Source organism: Artemia sp. Qi Xiang Cuo, chromosome 17, assembly GCF_049724085.1.
Source record: "Artemia sp. Qi Xiang Cuo chromosome 17, ASM4972408v1, whole genome shotgun sequence".
NCBI lineage: Eukaryota > Metazoa > Arthropoda > Branchiopoda > Anostraca > Artemiidae > Artemia > Artemia sp. Qi Xiang Cuo.
The window spans coordinates 37,905,188-37,924,766 of record NC_142810.1 but is presented as its reverse complement, the minus strand read 5'-3'; the positions used below and the strand labels follow the sequence as shown (position 1 = coordinate 37,924,766).

General features: G+C 34.7%; 1 protein-coding gene across 2 annotated transcripts; it reads left to right on the top strand.

Annotated features, from left to right (window-relative positions):
• Positions 1 to 3,374: 3,374 nt before the first annotated feature.
• Positions 3,375 to 17,487, top strand: LOC148942170 (glucose-induced degradation protein 4 homolog). Of its 2 annotated transcripts, none has more exons than XM_089103339.1 (5): positions 3,375 to 3,717; positions 8,909 to 8,990; positions 10,751 to 10,918; positions 13,751 to 13,980; positions 17,342 to 17,487. In XM_089103339.1, the coding sequence occupies exons 1-5, from the start codon at positions 3,656 to 3,658 to the stop codon at positions 17,403 to 17,405; spliced, it is 606 nt and encodes a 201-aa protein (XP_088959465.1). In that variant the 5' UTR covers positions 3,375 to 3,655; the 3' UTR covers positions 17,406 to 17,487. The 2 variants fall into 2 exon arrangements, with proteins under 2 accessions (XP_088959465.1, XP_088959466.1); XM_089103340.1 differs by lacking the exon at positions 3,375 to 3,717 and adding an exon at positions 3,819 to 3,992.
• Positions 17,488 to 19,579: the final 2,092 nt, after the last annotated feature.

The window sequence follows — 19,579 nt, the reverse complement described above, 5'->3', positions numbered from 1 at the left end:
TTTTACAATATTGATGTTTGGTTGGCTCAAAGCCATTTACAAGCCAGCAAGCTACTCCAAAAGTTCTTGTTTCAATTTTCCCAATAAAACCATTGGGAGCTTATCAACAGTAACCGAAATTAAAAAATCCAGTTTTAAAAACAAAATATGGATTATAAGAACCTTTTTTAAGTTGATTCCAAACGCTAGTAGTACAACAATTTATTATAAATCCACGTACAACCTCTAGTAAAACTAAAGCCAAGCTTACAATGAGATGCTTTTTTATTTGATGAATTAGAGTTGAAATCATACACCCAGTTCATTTATATTCAACCAAACACATGATTATCATTACGTTTCATAACCCCAAACAGCATCCGTATTCTTTTGTTAATAAAAAGCAAAATTAAGTAAATCATATAAAATATAAGCAGAAAGGTATATTTCATTAAACCAATCCATATATTATATTTGGAAGGTATACTGATCCAGCAGCAATAACTCGGATTTAAACTGATCAAAATTGTGTAACTTCTTTACAATTGGACTAAGCTTTTTTCAAAGCTGAGAGGCTCTACCTAACTGAGCAAGATTCCTAATTGAGACCAGGATAGGGGCCTCACTTGTATTTCCCTTCTAAGTATCATGATGATGAACGTCAATCCTCTGACAAAGTAAATCTGAAAAGAAATGTGGAAGGTAATAAAAACAGCGTTAACATAAAACCGCGTAAAGCAGTTTCCGGGTTTGTATTAACATTCTATATACTGGTTCATAGACTCCTTACACTGGTCCGTGAATGCGTAGATCTAATAGTACTATTCTGTTTTTCGCATTCAAGGTGAAGTGTCAAAGGCAAGTTTTTGAGCGAAACTGACAAACAGTATAAAATGTATGGATATATCAAGGAAATATGTTGTAATTGTAAACGCTTGTGAAAGAAAAACATGTTTTAATACATGACCGTAGTCTAAGGATAATGGTTTGGAGGTTATCAAAATTTAACCTACGTTTAATGAAGCCCATAATCTCAACTAAGTCTTACTGACTACTCTGTTAATCATGGAAGTGAGAATTTTTCAGGTAGAGCATCACACATCAAGGCTGTATCGTCAGTAAATGAAGGTGTAAGGACTAAAAAATCAATTCAGGGCCCACAGCTCTCGAGTATCATAAATTCTTGGATAAATACAGGTTTTAGAATATGTGATATGACGGGTTAAACCAAAATAGATTGATGATTCACAAGATCATTCTCATTACCAATCCGGAAAACAGAGTTTTTACCCATCAAAAAGAATCAAAACTTACCTTTTTGAAAACTGAATAAATTACTACCGGTCCACCTTCTTTAAATGTTTAAATAGGGTTACATGTGCTTTACTTGTACTTGCAGCAGGACCAGGCGTTTTTTTTACCTCATATGGAATCTGAAATTTAGATGTTTCGTGGGAGTTATATATTTCGTCGTGAATGACTGGTTTCAAATACAATTTTCGTATTCTCCATAAAAAGGTCAAAAAGAGAATCATCCTGTGAATTTATTAAACAGGAAGTTACATCTATACTAATAGTAGTAAAATGTTTAGAAAGAGTATCATATACCTTTCAGAATTATTTGATGTCCAGCCGCTACCAACTAATGCTTCGGTCGGAAATAAAAGACCGGTGTTAATATCTTGCCTTTGGCGACCTTCCTGCTTTTAGAAGTTACCACCTACCAAACGTTTCTCTAAATTTATTTTTAACTAATTTGGTCAAAATGTTTCTCAAAAATTTATTAATGACGTCCCTATATTTTTGTAAATTTTTCAGGAAATTGGAAAGTAAATTGGATTAAGTCTAAAAGCATTCTTCAATAGATACGAGCTTAAGACAGTTTCAACGGTTTTATAAAAAGGGGAAATACATCCCCGACAGGAATGTGAATTTCACGAGAATTATGCTATCTATTTTAGGTTTACTCGGAATAATTTTTAAAGGTTTAGGTTTCGGCTCATGTCCCCCTCCAAAAAGCTAATTTTGTTAATTCCCGAGAATGATGGTCACATATATGTTTGCTTGTTTTCTGTTTGTTGCTGTTTTTCACCGAGAGTTATTTTGTCTGAGAAGTTGCCAGAAGCCGCCAAAATATGTGTCTTAAAGTCCAATTTTTTACCTATCCATGAGAAATCCCTCTGATGTGTACTTACCTCCCCCCCCCCAACTTCGTTTCTTCTCAGAGAGTAAACTTGGAATAAGCTTAGAATAGGGGTTTTGAGGTGCCGGTGGCCCCCCTCTTATTGTGAAAACGCTTAATTCTAAAATTGAAGATAATGCTTCCTAGCTTACCTGCTCGGCTATTGAGGGGATAGGGAGTGAAAGCTTTCACTAAGAACAAGGTTATTCACTTTTCTATTTCAAATCAGAAATATAAATCCATGAAAATGTTAGGGGGGGGGGCAGATTTGACGTTTTTTTTCAATGGAAATACCAAAAAAGAAGTATTTTTGAAATAAAATACCAAAAAAGGCATTTTTGAAAGTTTGGGGGAGTTACCAGATATTTTGGGAGGATGGGGCGCTATATATGATAAGTGAATTTTATCTGTAAGACAAATACATCTAAAACAAACACTTGATTATTTTGAATATTGAAAAAAAGACAAGACAACATTTATCGTAATAAAAGGAAAACTGAGGGGCCAAAGTTTAAAGTCATAACCCACAAAAACTACTGAAATATGATGGGCTACTATACACCTCAGTGTCATTATTTCTGCTAAATTTTACTTTTTACCTCGTTTATCATGTAGATCATGCATGAATTATCTAAAATAAGAGCAATGACAACAATGCTTCAAGAATGAAGGCTATTGTACTGTATGGACTTTAAACAACATGATCTTCAGTTCAATTTTTCAAGTGCAAATGGTAAATAAAGCAACGATGTTTTGCATTCTAATCTGTTTTCAGGAGAGGTTTAGTTAAGTCTTGACATAATCGTCAAGAGGGTTAAGGAGGCGGCAGACCTCCTTACAAATGAGATCTTTCATCAATTTTTGTTTGAACCGATGGCCCCAGAGAATATAAAAATTGGCCCATTAATAATTTTCAATATCTAATTTTAAGCCGTAAACAAAATTGTGCCTCAATAAACTACCGTCTGTACCAGTTCCCTCAACAAAAAGGTGGATTTTTCCATCCAGTTCTACTCTGGTCGAACTTCAGAGTTAAACCAAGGCTTTTTATCAAGTTTAACAAGAGATGGATTAGAGGAGGATGGAAGCAAAACATATTTTCATTGAACAAATCCAGCTCAAAAAAACATAATTCATCCACTGTAATTACGTAATATTTTAGTGACATCTATTTGAATATAAAAAAAAGTTTTTCAGTCTAACTTCTTATGTTTTTAATTTGGGGAAAGTTAGTTAAGAACTTCGAAGAATAAATTTGTTTGCTAAGTTTTTTTCACCAGTTGATTTACAGATCCTTGTGAGCTCTTTGGCATTCGGATATTTTTGTAGAGCTATATTCTGGTGACTCATCCTCCAGCTTCAAACTATGAATTATAATTTATAACTCACACAGATTCCTCTAAAAGCCAAATCAAGCAAGACGCAGGGTGAATGTAATTCTAGCCATTTTGGCTCGATTTTGTGAAAAATCCAAGTTTTTAGTGTCTTTCCAGAATGCCAGTCAAAATTGAATATTTGCCAGCAATGAGTGGATCATCAATCAAGGGGATGCCAAGGTAATTTGGTATGCAGCAAGAGACTTAACCACAACAAAGGTACCTTCTAGGCTATTCTTCTTGGCTGAAAAGGCTTTAAAAAAAAATCATAGCAGAAAAGAGATGAGAAGAGTGAAGCTCAGAAAAGAGACAAGAGTAATATGCAGTTTTCACCATAATATAGCCTAGCTAAGATGAAAGTGAACACACCACTGATGCCTTTTTGTGCTCTTTCATAATTCAGTAATTGCTTCTGGAAGAAGTTAACATTTTAAGCCCTTAATGAGGCCTCAAAGGTAAAACATTCCATAGGCCTAGCCTAGTAACCAGAAGTTGAAAAACATGTTTCTAAAAAACTGTATAGGCTGGTAGACTAAGACAAATATGTGGGGATTTTTAGAAAAGCCTGAAATCCCTCAAAATGATCTTACAGTAAAATCTGTGTGTTAGAAAAGTGAAACCTTGCAAAATAGATCTTCTGCTTAAATGGAGTACAACAAAATTGTCTTCAGCTTCACAAATTTGCACAACTTTGGCAGAATGGTGCTGCCTCATATTTTGTATTTTGTTTTGAGATTTCTATTAGCCTATACAGCATTGGAAGTGCCAATTAGACCAGCTAAGCCCCCCCCCCCTAAAATTCAGCTCATGAGCACCAATGGTTCCAGAGAATAAACTAAGCCCCAAGAAAGTCTTAAAGTATCTCCCTCCAAAACACACTGTCCTTTGATGAACTGGGACAAGCTTTGTGTTATAAAGTGAGACTTTCAGCTGGTAATCTATACTACACATGAGGCACAAGGAAAATGTTTGGTACAATCCCTTTATATGGGCCTCCTAAAGAAGTCCAACAAGAGATGCTACAGTCAAACAGCAGAGACTCTTTAAAAAACCCCTTTTTACAAGATGATTCAAGACACAACTGAGAGAAATACTTTGTCTAGCATGATTTTAATTGCATATATGATATTAAACTGTGGTTTTTTGGAGTTTAGATGGGGAAAAAAGTACCTAGGTTAGGTTATGTATTTAATATATGCAATGCTTCTTTTTGTGCCATAGGAATTCATGTATTTTCTTTCTTTATTTTTAGGGGGGGAGGGTGAAATATTTTGCTCCTGAAAACATAGAATGTTCTTTTTTTGGCAAATCCTGAATATGCATTTTTGTAGCACTAAAAAATAACATAAAAATCAGCAACAACAAGGCTACAAGGAGTCCAAAAAGTAACTGCATGTGCATGCAAACAACAAGATTGCTCTTAATTGGCACAGGTACATTAGCATAATTTCTGCTGTGGTGCCATTAATATGTAAGAGCCATATTGTGTTTTCAAAACCTAGAATTTAAGGGAAATAGATTCAAACCAAAATTAAGACAAAACCTTTTTTTTTTGTAAAAAAAAAAGTTTCTTGTAAGCTTAGCTCAACTTCTTTCCCAGATGGCATAAAACACCAGATCTAGAATTTTAGTAGCAGAATTCTTACTCTCTTGAAGTCAATACTGTATTTCTCATATTTTTTTTGATTTGCTACTACTACAAACACCTTTAAAATATAAACACTATAACAATCCCCCTCCCTCTCTATTGTCTAAATACAGCCCTATGGTATATCCAAAAGTTTCCTGATTTTGTTTTATATGACATTTCAAATACAGCACAATACAACATTTCAAATTAGGGCATGGAAAGGTCCATAAATAGCTTGCTAGGATTGCAGTTTAAGACCTGTAGACTTTAAGCTGTCCCATGTTTATTTATTAGATTGTTTCAGCTCTTTTTTTATTCCCTAAATCAAGCCACTGCACTAAGATAACAATTCTAGAAGCAGTTACATAGTAACAGTGACTTTTCCCCTGCAAATTCCACCAGGTTCAATAATTGGCTCCTGCAGTGACTGATGAAAAAGGTAAGATTATTTTGAATCCATTGCTGAATTTTGTGACCAGATTGATGCTTGATGGTACAAAAATTGACTTGACTATAGGGGAAGTTGTTAGCTTCTTTGATCATGGCACTATTATCAGTGCTAAAGAGATTTTATAAAGGTAGCTGAATATTCAGAGTCACTGTATGAAATGGTGGTTGGTGTTTACCCCTCCCCATCCCCTAGAAAATACCCCCCCGGCAGAAAATACCCCTGTGGAAAATAAGGTTTTCCAAATTTGAGAATCCTATTTGAGTTTTGTTTTTTATTTTCTGTAGGGAGAAGGAATTTTGGTGCTTGTGTATTGTATGCCACTTGCTCAAGTTTATGCAATGTAAAACTTGAGAACAAACCAGTTTCTTCATTAGTTTGTTTTAGCTTAGCATGAGACAAGACAAAGACAAGTAACAGAATAGATGGGAAATATATACTTTGGGCTATATATTTGCACATGAGGGGGGGGGGGAGAGTGTAAAGTATTTTACACTTTGAAGTCAGAAATCTTATTCTTATTTCATAATATGCAGAATAGTTAGAATTTTTCATGAAGAGAGAGCCAGATTTCCCAGTATTATATAAAACCAATCAGATTTTTTTTTTGTTTAAACAACAAGTTTTTCTAGCTGAAAGTAAGAAGCAACATCAAAACTTAAAACAAACAGAAATTCTTCAAAAACTCTTCAAGCTAAAGTTGTTTTTTTTTGTCCTAATTCCTAGGAACAATTCCTGAAACACAGAAGTATTAAGACTATAAGGAATAATCAAAAGAATATGTATATTAAACTGACAATGCATGATTATTCAAATTTTTTTTTTAGTAAAGTCCAAATTATGTTCTGGTCTTGATAAGACATGGGTGTTGTCAGCCCTACTCCTTTTAGTTTTTTTTCGTTTTCAGTTTGATTAGGTTTCTATTGTTATTTCTGTTTGTTTTGGGTTTCATTTATTTATTTATTAATACCAACAGCGGTAAGCTATACAAAAAGCTTGTTGCACTAAGGAATAACATAATAAGGCAACGATAGATCTTACATAATTTATTAATTGTTTAATTTATTTATTAATGATGATTTGTGGTAGTTTTACACTTGGAAGGTAAGAAAAACAAACTTGTAAAATTTGACAATGCCTTTATCTGTAAAACCTTAAACAATAAGAATTTTTTGGTTCCCAAAGCCAATTACCCTTTCAAAGGAAAGCTAAACCTTCTTGAACTTTTTGGTTCCATATGTTTTTAAGCTTAATTTTGATGATTGTTTGCATACATTTTTTTTCTTGATTTGGCGCCTGCTGCTGCCAAAAATTGCAGAAGTTTATATGAAAGTCTTTTCAGCAAAAATGAATATGTGGTTTTTTTCTGAGTTTTTAAGATATTTATGGTGTGTAAATTCTTCTTTTTCCCTTTCCTTAGCACTTTTCAACGAAATTAAAGAAAAACAACAACAAAACTCAAATAAATTTCTCAAATTTGGAAACAATATTTTCCTCGGGGGGGGGGGGCGTTTTTTCCTGAGGAGTAAGTGCCTAGAACAGTATGAAACATGCAATGGATGAAGATAATGTGCTCAATATATGCAAACAGCTAAATCAGGTTGCACAGGACAATCTGTCTATTCCTACTTTTGTGATCTTCTTGTCATCTGAAACCCCATCATTTGGAAACGCAGTTTCAGCCATATTATTCTCAAAAGTGAATGAACTCTCCAAAAACGGATGGCTTCCTAGAGAGCATGACACATTCAGGCCCATTCTGGCTGGCAAGAAATGATGCCAATGTAACACCTATCCTAGCCCCAGCTTCATTGTATTCAGTTGTGTTAAAGAACTGTCTATCCAATGTGTCCTCATCTAGTGCCCATAAGAACTTTTGTCAACCAGCTGTGCCGTGAGGCCTCAGGCGAAATCACTGAACTTAAAAAATTGTCACCTGAATGTAAACTTGTTTTTAAAACGAACGTGCAGCAAATAAAATAGCCAAGATCAAGAATGATAAAAACAGTGCTTCTGGTATTTCAGTAAGTGTACAATCTCCACTATTTATTGGTGTCCTGAAAGTATTCTGACTGACTACAATGAGGACCAAGTCAAATCTCATTGTTCCAATCTATGTAAAAGTGTCTTAGTGTGGAAAGTCTTGGGTATTTAAGGTCTATTTCGAATCAAAACAAGGTTTGGATCAGTTCTTGAAAGTGTCCATGAAAGTTGAATGCAAGAAGCTTTTTGCACAAGAATATGTTTTGCATGTCACAAAATTGGACATCTGGCCTCTCAGTGCTCAAACCCGGCGCTCTGTTCTCGATGTCTATTGCTTGACCATACTTTGAACAGTGCATCCTCATGTAAAAAAAAAAAATTCTGCCTAGAATGTGAGGCTGCCAGCCATATGTGCTATAGCATAAAATTATTCAAAAACAAGAGTCAAACGGCAAAGCCCACAGTATAAAATGGACTCACCTACTCTCCTGCAAGCTGTATCTCTTTTACCATGGAATATAAATGGTGGACTTTCAGTTAAACTTCCTGTAATAAAAGGCTTGCTGTCCAGTTGTGATATTCTTAAGTCATAATTTAGGCCTTCTAAAAGTTAATTCTAGTTTTGGGAATTATTTGGTGCCAGCTGAACGATCTGCTTCCAGAAGTCGCTTATTATTTGGTATTGCGACCCTTGTTAAGTGTTCGTTCTGTACAGTTCGCTATGTTACTCCATACAGCAAAACGTATGTGTACTTTGTTTTGTGTTTTGATCCTCTTACCTTCCGCAGGAGTCTAAAGCTGTTATTAATGGAGTTTAATTAAAGCCGTTTATTTTTGGGAGGTTATGTTGTTTCAGTTAGACATCTTCTTTTCTTTTTTTCCCTACTTGGTTTTCTTAATATTGCTCTCTAGCTGCTGTTGCATGTTGTAACTTTGCCTTAAAATTGATCAATATTAGTTGTTTTGTAGTAGTAATTAATTTTAAGTAAATGACTATGGTACAGGTGGAAACAGGGTTGACAATAAGGGAGAAAGGGGGCTTAGAGTTTCCTGGTGTTTGTAAAGGAGTTTCTTGGTGTGTGTAATCAAAATTTAAGAAGGGTATTCTCAGGTCACATTTTTTGCTATCAGTTTAGCTAATTTAAGCACCTAAAGGAAGGATAATTTTTTGAAATTCTTGAAAATAATACGGAAAAGAATATTGCTGTCAACACTGCTTTATCCGATTTTCACTAGGCCAATGTTTTTTATTTTTTATGTATTTTATTTATTCAAGAAGATGTTTCTTAATATTTTTTTTCCTGTTCCAGAACGCTTCTTTATAACGGCTCTCGTTTTCGAGGTCAACAGAAATCAAAGGGGAGTTCGTATGATGTTGAAGTGGTTTTACAGGTTTGTAATGCCATTATTATTATCCTGATCATCTACGACTGTTGGTTGTATTGTTATTCATGTAAAAATATGGAAGCTCAGCATAATTACCATCCGAAATCATGTTTCTTTAACCTATAAGCAAAATCAAATTTTTGTAGACAGGGAAGGATAAAGTTATTCCTTAATATTATTGGCGTATATAAAAGGATAGGCATGCAAGAGTAATTCCCAGGGCAAGATTCCCCAAGAGCCAAAAGAGCCAAGAGCCAGGGTAATAGGCCTATCATTAAATACTTCGAAATGTGAATATTTACTCTTCAACGCTGTTAATCCCCCTGCTACTCCCCTTGCTTGCAACACCTTTATGGTACCTAGTGTCCCTGTTATCAAATGGCTTGGTATTTCCATATGTGAATCCGTAGGAAGCATCCGGCGTAAATTTATTTGTGATTCGAAGGATAAGCTTAAAGCTGGCTATGCGAAAATAGTTGCAAACCGTGGACGTTTTAATAGGCATAGTCTTGCTAAACTCTACTGTAGTTTCTGTGACCATGCGATTTTATCCGCTTCTGGGCTGTATCCGCTTTTTACTAAGCATGATCTGAAACAAATAAAGGTTAATTATTTTAGATACTGTAAGTTCCTATTGTATTTGCCGCTTGCTGTGCGCAATAGGCGCCTTGTTGGTCGTTATGGTGCAACAGCAATTCTGTCCTCGCTTGAAACGGTGCAAGCGAAGATTAGTCAGGATACTAGTTTTCGGTTGGGCCCACATCACAGTCTTATCCGTTTTTTTTATTAGTGATTATATTTGTGGTTAGATCTTTTTCGTTGTTCTTTTTCTTTTTTTTTTGTTTGTATTACTCCACTATTTTACATTTATTGTACAGTGGGTTAAAAATAAAATAAATAAATAATATTGGTATCAGACTTTAGCTGATGCTAATAGTTTTGAAGTCATCATGAAAACAGCCATACAGGAGGGTCACATTACATAGTCCAGAGTTGTAAATTGCTTTTATTCTACCCTTGAAGAGAATTCCCCCTTCTCCTTAGTAAAATCCTGTAAAGGTCTTAGTATCTGTATGGCTGGAGAAACAATTGAACAAGCATAGGATCTAAAAAATGTTGCAAATTACGTTTTATTTTTCTTATTATCACTGACGCTTCAGTGGAAATCTTCCTGAGTAAATTTGATTCTTTTATGGTTTATGACATGGTAAAATATTACATTTAAGTATCAAAGATACGATGTCTAAGTAATATGTTATGTGTTCCGATAACATTATAAACAGAAATTTACTAATTTATGTAGTTCTAAACTTTCAACTGAATTTGATAATGAGTAGTATATGTATTCACTTATTGAGTTCATATCAAATAGATTTCTATGTTGTATCTGTATGATTGAGGTAATAATAAACTAATGGACCAGATATTCTGAATTTTATAGATATACTGAAATTGAACGCTATAAAAAGCATTGGTCAATCAGTTTTATTTGCAAACATAATATAACGGAAAAATTTCTAAAATTCCCATTAAAATGACGTGGCGGTATATGACGTAGCATATTTGCAAAGGCTGAAGATCCAGGTTGCTTATGATCTTGTCCGAGCGAAGGAAGGGCCGTTTAAGACGCAATTCTATAATCGTATCTATGATATCTAATGGAAATATGATATTATTCCTATTATACAGTATGGTGTTTCATGCTTTCCTTTGTGTCCGACGTAAATGTGACTTTAATTCCGTGGAATAATTGTTTTTTTTTTCAGTATGTCGACGAAGAGAGGTCGTATTTATGTGGGTATCTGAAAATCAAAGGTCTAACTGAAGAATTTCCGTCCTTAACAACGTTTTTTGATGGAGAAATTATCAGTGCAAAATATCCATTTCTTACAAGAAAGTGGGATGCAGACGAAGAAGTTGATAGAAAACATTGGGTAGGTCTTCCTTTTTTTTTGAGGGGGGGGGGGATTATAAGCAATGATATAGTAGTTTGCTCGCTCTAAAACGAAAATCATCTCTGTGCATAAACTCTGTTGTGATCATATTAGATAAATAATTTTAATAGGTAAGTATATAATTTCATTGGCTTGGTTTTTTAGTTAGAATCTGATATAATTATTTAATTTAGAATTTTCGCACTTCTTTATTAGACTATATTTTTTGTAGTTGATTTTTGCAACTCTGTGATTGCGTCTTGGGGTCGTTCCTATAGCCTATTTGACAAATTTTCATTTTGGATAGCGTGTCAAATAAGAAGTCCAATAAAACATTATGCCCTTCACAGTTTTTTTATGGCTTTGCATTTTAAAATGTGAATATTGTGTAATTATCGACTTCGAATTGAAGACCGACTTGGGCCTTGCTATTTTATTTGGCAGGTATTAGCATTCTTCGTTTAAAATGTGAAAGAACCGCATTTATAGGTCTAATTTTAAATTTTCCTTGGCTCATTTGGATCAGTCATAGCAGGATCTTGTGTTCTGGTATCTGCTCAAATCCAGTGGAAGGGATTACACAAGGAATCTCCTATTTAATGGCCGAGCTTTAATACCTTTATGTAAGATGAGTGAGTAGAGAGGAGGTTCTCTCCAAGAACATTCTGGGAATTCGATCCTGGCCATGCTATCTGTTGATGTAGACGCCATCTATTTCAAAGTTTGAAAGATAAGTCTACCAGCAATTGAGGCCAAACAGAATGTTGTCGATTTAACATCAGGACTACTAGCACCATTTGGAGTGTAGCGTCTGGCGACTTCATTAAAAAAAACGAAAATTTTAAAGAAAATTGAGTATTTGATATGGTTAATATACAATGCAATAAGATTAAAGCTGAAATCTCTCTTGATGCAATAAGATTAAAGTGATAATTAATCTGTTTTTTTTATTTTTAAGGATAATTTAAAGTCAAAATCGAGTTCACATAAACTGAGTCTAGGCTACCTTTGAAATAATCTTGGCTGGTCAAGTAGGCTAGTTGATTTTAAGCGGGTCGGCCTACTGGCGACGGAATTCTGGTTTCTCTATCCTCCCCTGCATTTTAGGAGTAGGTCTACCTAAGAAGGGGATTATGCAGCAGTTTTGGGTTAAACAAAGTCGCAGAACTCTAGATGACGCTGTTGATTTGTATTTTTTAGGCTCGTGCCAATTTTTACTCTTATAAGTTTTCCATGCTCTTTGGTCAGAAGTTCAAATCTGACCCAGCTGAAAATTAGAGGAAAAAACATATCTTTAGTGGAATAAGATTTAAGATCTTCGAAAAAAATATCTTAACGAAGTCTTGAAATCCCTTGCTACAGGGTGGGCTGCCATTAATTGAAAAGGCATTATATTACATATAATGTTTCTTAATAGAAACCAGAAAAGCTGAACAAGGGGTTTTTGGTTTTAAGGCAGTTTTCAATTGTTACCAAAATATTTGATAGTTGTAGTGACTTTTGAATTCGCTTTACTAAAGCCGCTTTGGTGACACCCCACATTGCATTCTTGATGCAAAACCATGTTAAAAACTACCCTTTTTGACTCACATTGAGATAGAGCTGCTCCTTATTATGCATGCACATAACGACAGAATGGAATTAGGAGCCCTGGCCTCCCAAAAGTATGCCAAAAACTTGTTTTGTCGACTTCATGCTTATATCTGTATGGTTCTTAGGCTAAGGCAACCGCAATGCACAAAAATGAAGGTCCAAGGGACCCAAATGTACAAATAATTAGGTTGGGGATACAAATAACTGTATCTGAAAACCTTGGTTTTTTATTGATGTAAAACTTATTTATAAAATACCGAAATCGGAATCTAGACACCGAAATCGTTGAAAAATTGTCATCTAGTGATTTTTTTTTCTTTTAGTTAATAATTCCGCTCGACAAAATCTATCGCACAGGTTGATGTATTGCTTTGAACTGTCTTAAATACATCTGAAATCTATATCTTAAATACATCTGAAATTCGCATATGGGGCCGTAAGCCGTATATATTATCACTTCGGGTACAGTCCTATATATTATCACTATCACTTCACTGTGGGTACATTATCACTTCACTATATATTATATATATATATCACTATATATATTATATATTATATTATCACTTCACTTTAGGTACATTATCACTTCACTATATATTATATATATATATCACTATATATATTATATATTTATATTTTATATTATCACTTCACTTTGGGTACAGTCCTCCTCGGTGGTATCTTCATTGAGTACAATCTCCTTGAACAGAATCGTTTTACTTATGTTAAATGATGAATGAAAAAGCATTGGATTTTATTCTGCTTGTAATACTTTTCTTGATTGACCAGTTCAAAATCGTATTAATTTCTTTGATATATATTTTCCAGCCTTAGTACCTTGATTGAATGATTTTGTTTCTACATGGGTATACTATATTGTAGCTGAACTGACACATTTATTGGAAAGTTAGGCGATTTTATCGAAATGTGGCAAAGATAAAACCGTTAGAGCTTACTTACTAATATTTTCTAAAAGACCTAAGATCCATCATAACAAAGTAAACAGAAAACAAATTGATAATCTAAAAAACAACCAATACACAGAAATCAAAATAAAACTAGGTCTTGTATTATTCAGCTGATAAATTCAGTATTAAATCTAAAAAAGTTTTAGTTTTTAAAATAAAATCCGAGATATTGAGTTAATATTTTGATGGATCGATATTCTTATACGGAGTAATTCGATCGTGTGAATAACCCTTCACCTTGACTGTTTATATTATTATTATTTTTTAGGAAAAATTCAAGCATTTTGGCTACAGCAAGTCCTTTAATTCAGACTCGTTTGACTATGAAGCCACAAAAGACACCGACTTTGTCTATATGCGTTGGAAGGAACATTTTTTGGTACCAGATCACACAATCAAAGACATCACTGGTGCTTCCTTTGCTGGTTTTTATTATATATGTTTTCAAAAATCAACCGCCACTATTGAAGGATATTACTTTCATCGAAGCTCAGAATGGTATGTTTAAGTGATCTTAAAGTGAATTGAGAAGGGGGAGAAGGGGGGGGGGGCTCAACATCAATACAAAGAAAAATCTAAAATAAACAGAGTTATATGGAGAGTATGGGAAATTACTAAGGAAATTGGAGGGTATTAAAGGTGTTTCTTGGAGGCACAGTCGAAAACAAGAAAAAATTGCATTTTCTGGTCCAGATTTTTCTAGGGAGCTATCTTCAACGAGTTTAGGTTGAACTCGACTTCTCCTCTGTCCAGATATTGTTCTTCAACACTTACTAGGAAGGTATTTACGTCCATATTCAGTTTGAACTAGTACAAATGTGGGGAAATTCTAGTCTCACATTCACAGTCGGATTTTACGCTTTAGGATAGTCTTTCTTGACAAGTCAAAATTTAAATTTTATAATGTATGTGTCTATAGATTTGCTGTTGCATAAATTACTTACAACAAGGAATATTATATTTGTGGTTTCGCGTATGAGAACAAATATTGCGCGGTGGGATTTTATCAAGTATGACAATTACCTTATATAATTTTTAAAATGTTCTTTCAGTGAGATTCCTAGGTTCTGTAATATTAAGACGGAGCGAGACCGTGCTGTATATCAAAGGGGTGCGGCCGTGAGAAATGGTTGGAAACCCCCTAGTTTAAGACTACATGATACCTTAAAAATGATTTTGCGAGGCCCTGCGACGCCTGATCGTCTTGAAGATAATGTATCCCTTAACGAATTCTCATAGGGACTAGCTGTCCATAATATGTGGTTTGACTGGGAAATTTGACTGAAAAGACTGTGAAATTTTACGTCGCTTTTGTTGGCGTGGTTGTCAATCAAAGGAGGTGGCACCATGAGACACTCCAAAGTGGCCACATTACTCCAATAATAATTCTTTTGAACTGATTTTTAGCGTTTTCTGAGTTGTTATGCTACATCTAAGGAACTGCCCTTTCCTAAGAGAAAAGAAAATTTTTCTCCGTTTAATCGAAAAAACAAAATTTAAACTTTTGAATGATGTAATTTTCATCGAAACAGAACATTCCTATCTCCGGTACAAAACAGGGGAAGTTGAATGGTTTTCTAAGATCTTCGGGAAAGTAGGTGTTGGCTCTGTTGTTTATTAGAATTTGTTATCCATGCCCCACAAGTTGGGCTAAGACCTCCCAATCAATTCTAGATAGTTTAGCACAATAACTAAAAAAAAATTATAATTGGCGTGAGAGAGTATTAATGCTTGTCCATCAATACAGTGCGCGGTTTTACGTACGTGCTTTCTCCGGGGCAATATTTCAATTAAAAAACAAAACACATTGGGCTCACATTGTACCTAGCTGCAATGGGAGTTTTGCAAAATCAAGTGTTCTTGTAAGCAGGAGCAAAAGCAACGTTTATGCTCTGACGAGTGTATTAAGCTCATGGCACATGCTATGTTCTTCTACCTTTTAGACCTCTTAGCTGAAAGATTGCTTCTTAGGTAATTTGATTTGAAAATTTAGAAAATGGAATTTGTAGTAAAGTTAAACTCTGTCGAAGACTTTGAATCAAGTTTAATTTACAAGAAGAAGTCTGGGGATTTCCCAGGTTTCAGTAGACAATGTTATAACACCAGTTTTTTTTTTATTTACAGTGTGTTTACCATGCACTAATCTTTAGGATTTTAAAAAAGTGTTTATTTTTTAATCTGAAGCCAGATACCGTCTTCACTGACGTTTTCGGACTATTGGCTGCTTAGCAGTCTTTTATTTTTTCTAGAATATTTGAGAACAAATATACAACAACAACACTGTGTTGCCTAACAGTGGTCCTTTTTTTACAGTACGTAAAATTACTTCGGAAAGAAGTGATGGCCTGTATCATCTGTATGTATGTGCTCTTGATTTATCAAAAGCTTCTGGGTCACTTATGCATTCTCAAACCTCTTACTCCCTGATTTCAGGGATACTAATTTTTATATTCTTCGTCCTAAATTCTTCGTAAGGCAATTTTTTTTTCTCCTTCTTATAACTGGCAATGTTTTTTATTCGAATTCTCGTTCATGTGAGACAGGGAAGGGCTCATCTCCTTCTGTTTTCAAACTGTAAGGTCTCTTGCTCTTTAGCAGTGATCTCACATACCTAGCTTACGCGGACGGTATTCTCCAAATTATTCAAAGCGGGAAGGGTTTTTTCTGTTTATTTTGCTGCTTCTTCTCGTTTCACTATTTGACTTTCTCTTAATGTTGATAAATGTGAGTTTCTTTTAATGGTAAGGTTTTTCCACATCGCCACTTATTTGTAATAATGTTTCTATACCCCTCTTTGGGCCTATCAGCTGGTTGGGAATTACGATTACAAATAATTTACGATCATTTCCTTTGCGTTGGGTTTCTGGAGATAAGCTGAAACTCCAGACTAAGGCTGAAAAAAATTCGGTTATAGAATGAATTTAACCGTAAAGCGCTGACAGATCTATGCGACCTGCTGTAACTACTCTGTGTTGTTTGTTTCTTATTTTTATCTAGAAATAATATCCATGTCCTCTGTTCAGTCTATATTTGGTGTTTGAGATTTTTACAGTATTTGCCTCGGCGGTATAAGAAAAAAGAAACTGTACAGTTTTAATACTCCAGATATAAGGGCAAAGCTGGCTTTGCTATAGAAGGGGCTGTCTGAGTCTGTTATTTCAAATATTGGACCATCTCATGGTATTTTCCCATGATTGTATTGTTTTTCATTTAGGTTTCTTTTTTCCTTTATATTTCTTTATTCTGCTTTGATTGGTGTTTTATAGTAGGCTGTAAGCAAATTATTATATCAAATAATGAATTATATACACCTATGCAATTGGAAAATGAAGATCCACTGGGAGACTTTTCCCTTTATTTCATTGGCTTTCGAGGAAAGTGTGAGACGCATTTCTAGGTTTTGACTGTGACTACTTTTGTGTGTTCAAAACATGTATGAAAATAAAAAGCAAAACTGTTAAACATAGAAGCAGTATACGATTATTTCTCAAAGGAAGAAGTTCATTAGCTTTATCTTCATACTCTTTTGTTCTTTTTTTAATTCTACCCAAAATCTACAAACAAATTATTCTTGAAATGTATCTTAGTTCTTCCTCTTAGTTTAAGCTTTATGGGCTGTCAACATTTTATCTTGTCGTTTTTCCCTCACACTTTATTCGAAATTTGTTTCGAGCTAATCCCGTCTATAGGGCTGTGGGTACTTTTGTTCCCCCAGAAAGCCTGTGTTCAAACCTGACCTTTAATTTTTATTATATTACACAGAGTTAGTTGCCTATGTCTTTACTATGACAATATCTCAGTTAACTAGTTGAATTATTTTTGTATGTACTAGATGTTTATGATACAATTGCTTTTGCAGGTATCAATCTCTGACATTGAAACATGTACCCGACCACAGTACCCAAGTATTTGAATTTAGATGAGAAACAAATGTAAGCAGATGTGATATTTTTCATATGTATAAAACATTGTTTAAAAAAAGAAAGTATATAATTGTGTCCTAAGTTTGATTTCTTGTATTATAAGTTCTGGAGCATTTCACTCTGTTTCGGTTCGCCGTGTGTCGCCTGGATGAACTGTTATCAGTGGCAATTGTTCTGAATAGGAATTTGTCACACAATCGAAATATAATCGCATTATAGCCCATTCGTCATAAACCACAGAATTTGCCCTTAACAGAACGTGCGTTTCCTTTACATACTACCTGTTTCTACCAATGAGACTCAGGATAAATATAACCCACCAATAAGGATATTTCCGTTGAAAGATAGTCCACATTGACTATTTTTCGTATTTCAAAACTACAAAATCGGAGCAGGAAGTTATTACTCGAAAAGGGGTTTAACACATGTTATCTTCTCAGATGATACAATAGCATACTGCTTTGTTCCTTTAAGGCGACGAACGGCGAATAGAAAGGAGACACTAGTAAAAAAAAGAGCCCACAGCTTTGAAATCCTTGAAATTTTCATCTCGTTCATTGTAGTCTTGTAAATGCTCAAGATACGATTGCTGATCATGTGTAAATTTGAAAAGTAAAATACTGTTGATTTTTTTTCATGTATTTTTTGGGACCTTCCTTAGGACTTCGTTTCTTGTGGTAAATTCAGACACTCTTGAAAAAATCGTTTTATAACTCATTAAAATAGCTGCTTGGCCTGGAAAACAATTGTATTTTTTTTTGGCACGAAAAAGGGCTAGCTTTATTTTTCAGTCCAGTTTGTACATTCATTTGACTAGTTCCATTTTTTCCTGAAGAAAACGTCAAAGTAAAATTAAAAAAAAATTAATATGATGCAGTCAAATGATGGTCAAAATAATTTTAGAATAGTTATTATAACGCATAGCGGCAGTGGGGAATACCTTTGCATGAATGTCACTATCCGTAGTCTGTACAACACTGTTTTCACAAGCCGAGTGACCCTTTTACCTGATTGTCTGAATTTGCTATTATTATTTTTCAAGAGTGTATTTCAGCTTTTCACAAGCCAAATAGATCCATTTTACAAATTACATGTAACCTCTCATAATGTTTTTGCAGTATCTTTATCAAAATACAAGTCCATGAGAAAATCTTGAATATCCTGTGCATTATAAACATGTCAAAATAGAATAGCAGTGAAGCATCGATCTCGCGGGAAGCTGCCAGGAAAAACAGTCACAAGCTAAGAGGCTCAACCAGAATGATAAAATCCTGGTATTACTGAATCCCCCTTGGTCCAATGTGCTTACATTCGACCATTTGAATGTTTCCGAGCCAAATTCCATATCATTTCACTTATTCATTCATTCAATAAAATAAATCAGGAGTATGTCCTCAACCAGAATTTTGGCATTGAGTTCGAACTTGAGTCAGAAACTAGAGGGGTTTTGCCGCCGTCCAATTAAAAACTTTTAGCTAACATTGTTAGAGAATATCTTTAACAAATCAAATACTTGTTAGAGAATTTAAAGCGAAATATTTCTGTCAGCTAACAATTCTGTTTCCTCCGTCCAAACAAATGCCTGTTAGCTAACGTTGTTAGCAAACAATTGGACAACAGAGAAACCCTTTAGTGTACGCAAATTCAACCAAAAAGAGTTCAGAGTTGCAAGTTTTTTTTTTTTTTTTAATCTAAACTAGTTTACCTTTTCGGACCAAATACGCTGGTCACATCCAGCCATGAGTTCCGCGCGGAAGCTAAATTGAGCCCGTGGGACGTTGTTGTCACCTTGTTCTGGTACGTAACTACTTGGTGAGTTTCCCACTTTAGTGGCGGAAAGCTAAAGTGCTGAAACCTCTTTAGAGCCTAAACGAGTCGTCAGCTTTACAACAATCCTTGCACCACTGGACTTCCTACAGGTCTGTTTCTCCGGTAACCAGGATCTTCGCCTGGAATTCAAACTAATTTGATCCAAACGATTGATAGATTTGTTGATTTCAGTATTCAAATCACCAGTTCAAACTTCAGGCTAGTTCGCATACTCTTTGCAGCCACCCGGAAGCTCTGGGATGAAGCAAAACTTGGTGGTATCCAACAGTCACCTACGCAGGAGATAATTTCAGAGCGGAAGATTCTGAACGCCCCCAAAATAGACGACTTGTATTGTCACTTCA

Excerpts from the sequence above, each read along its gene's own strand:
- LOC148942170 (XM_089103339.1), top strand. The coding sequence starts at position 3,656 with ATGCCAGTCAAAATTGAATATTTGCCAGCAATGAGTGGATCATCAATC. Across the intron at positions 8,991-10,750 it reads ATGTTGAAGTGGTTTTACAG|TATGTCGACGAAGAGAGGTC; the intron begins GTTTGTAATGCC and ends TTTTTTTTTCAG. Across the intron at positions 10,919-13,750 it reads AAGTTGATAGAAAACATTGG|GAAAAATTCAAGCATTTTGG; the intron begins GTAGGTCTTCCT and ends ATTATTTTTTAG.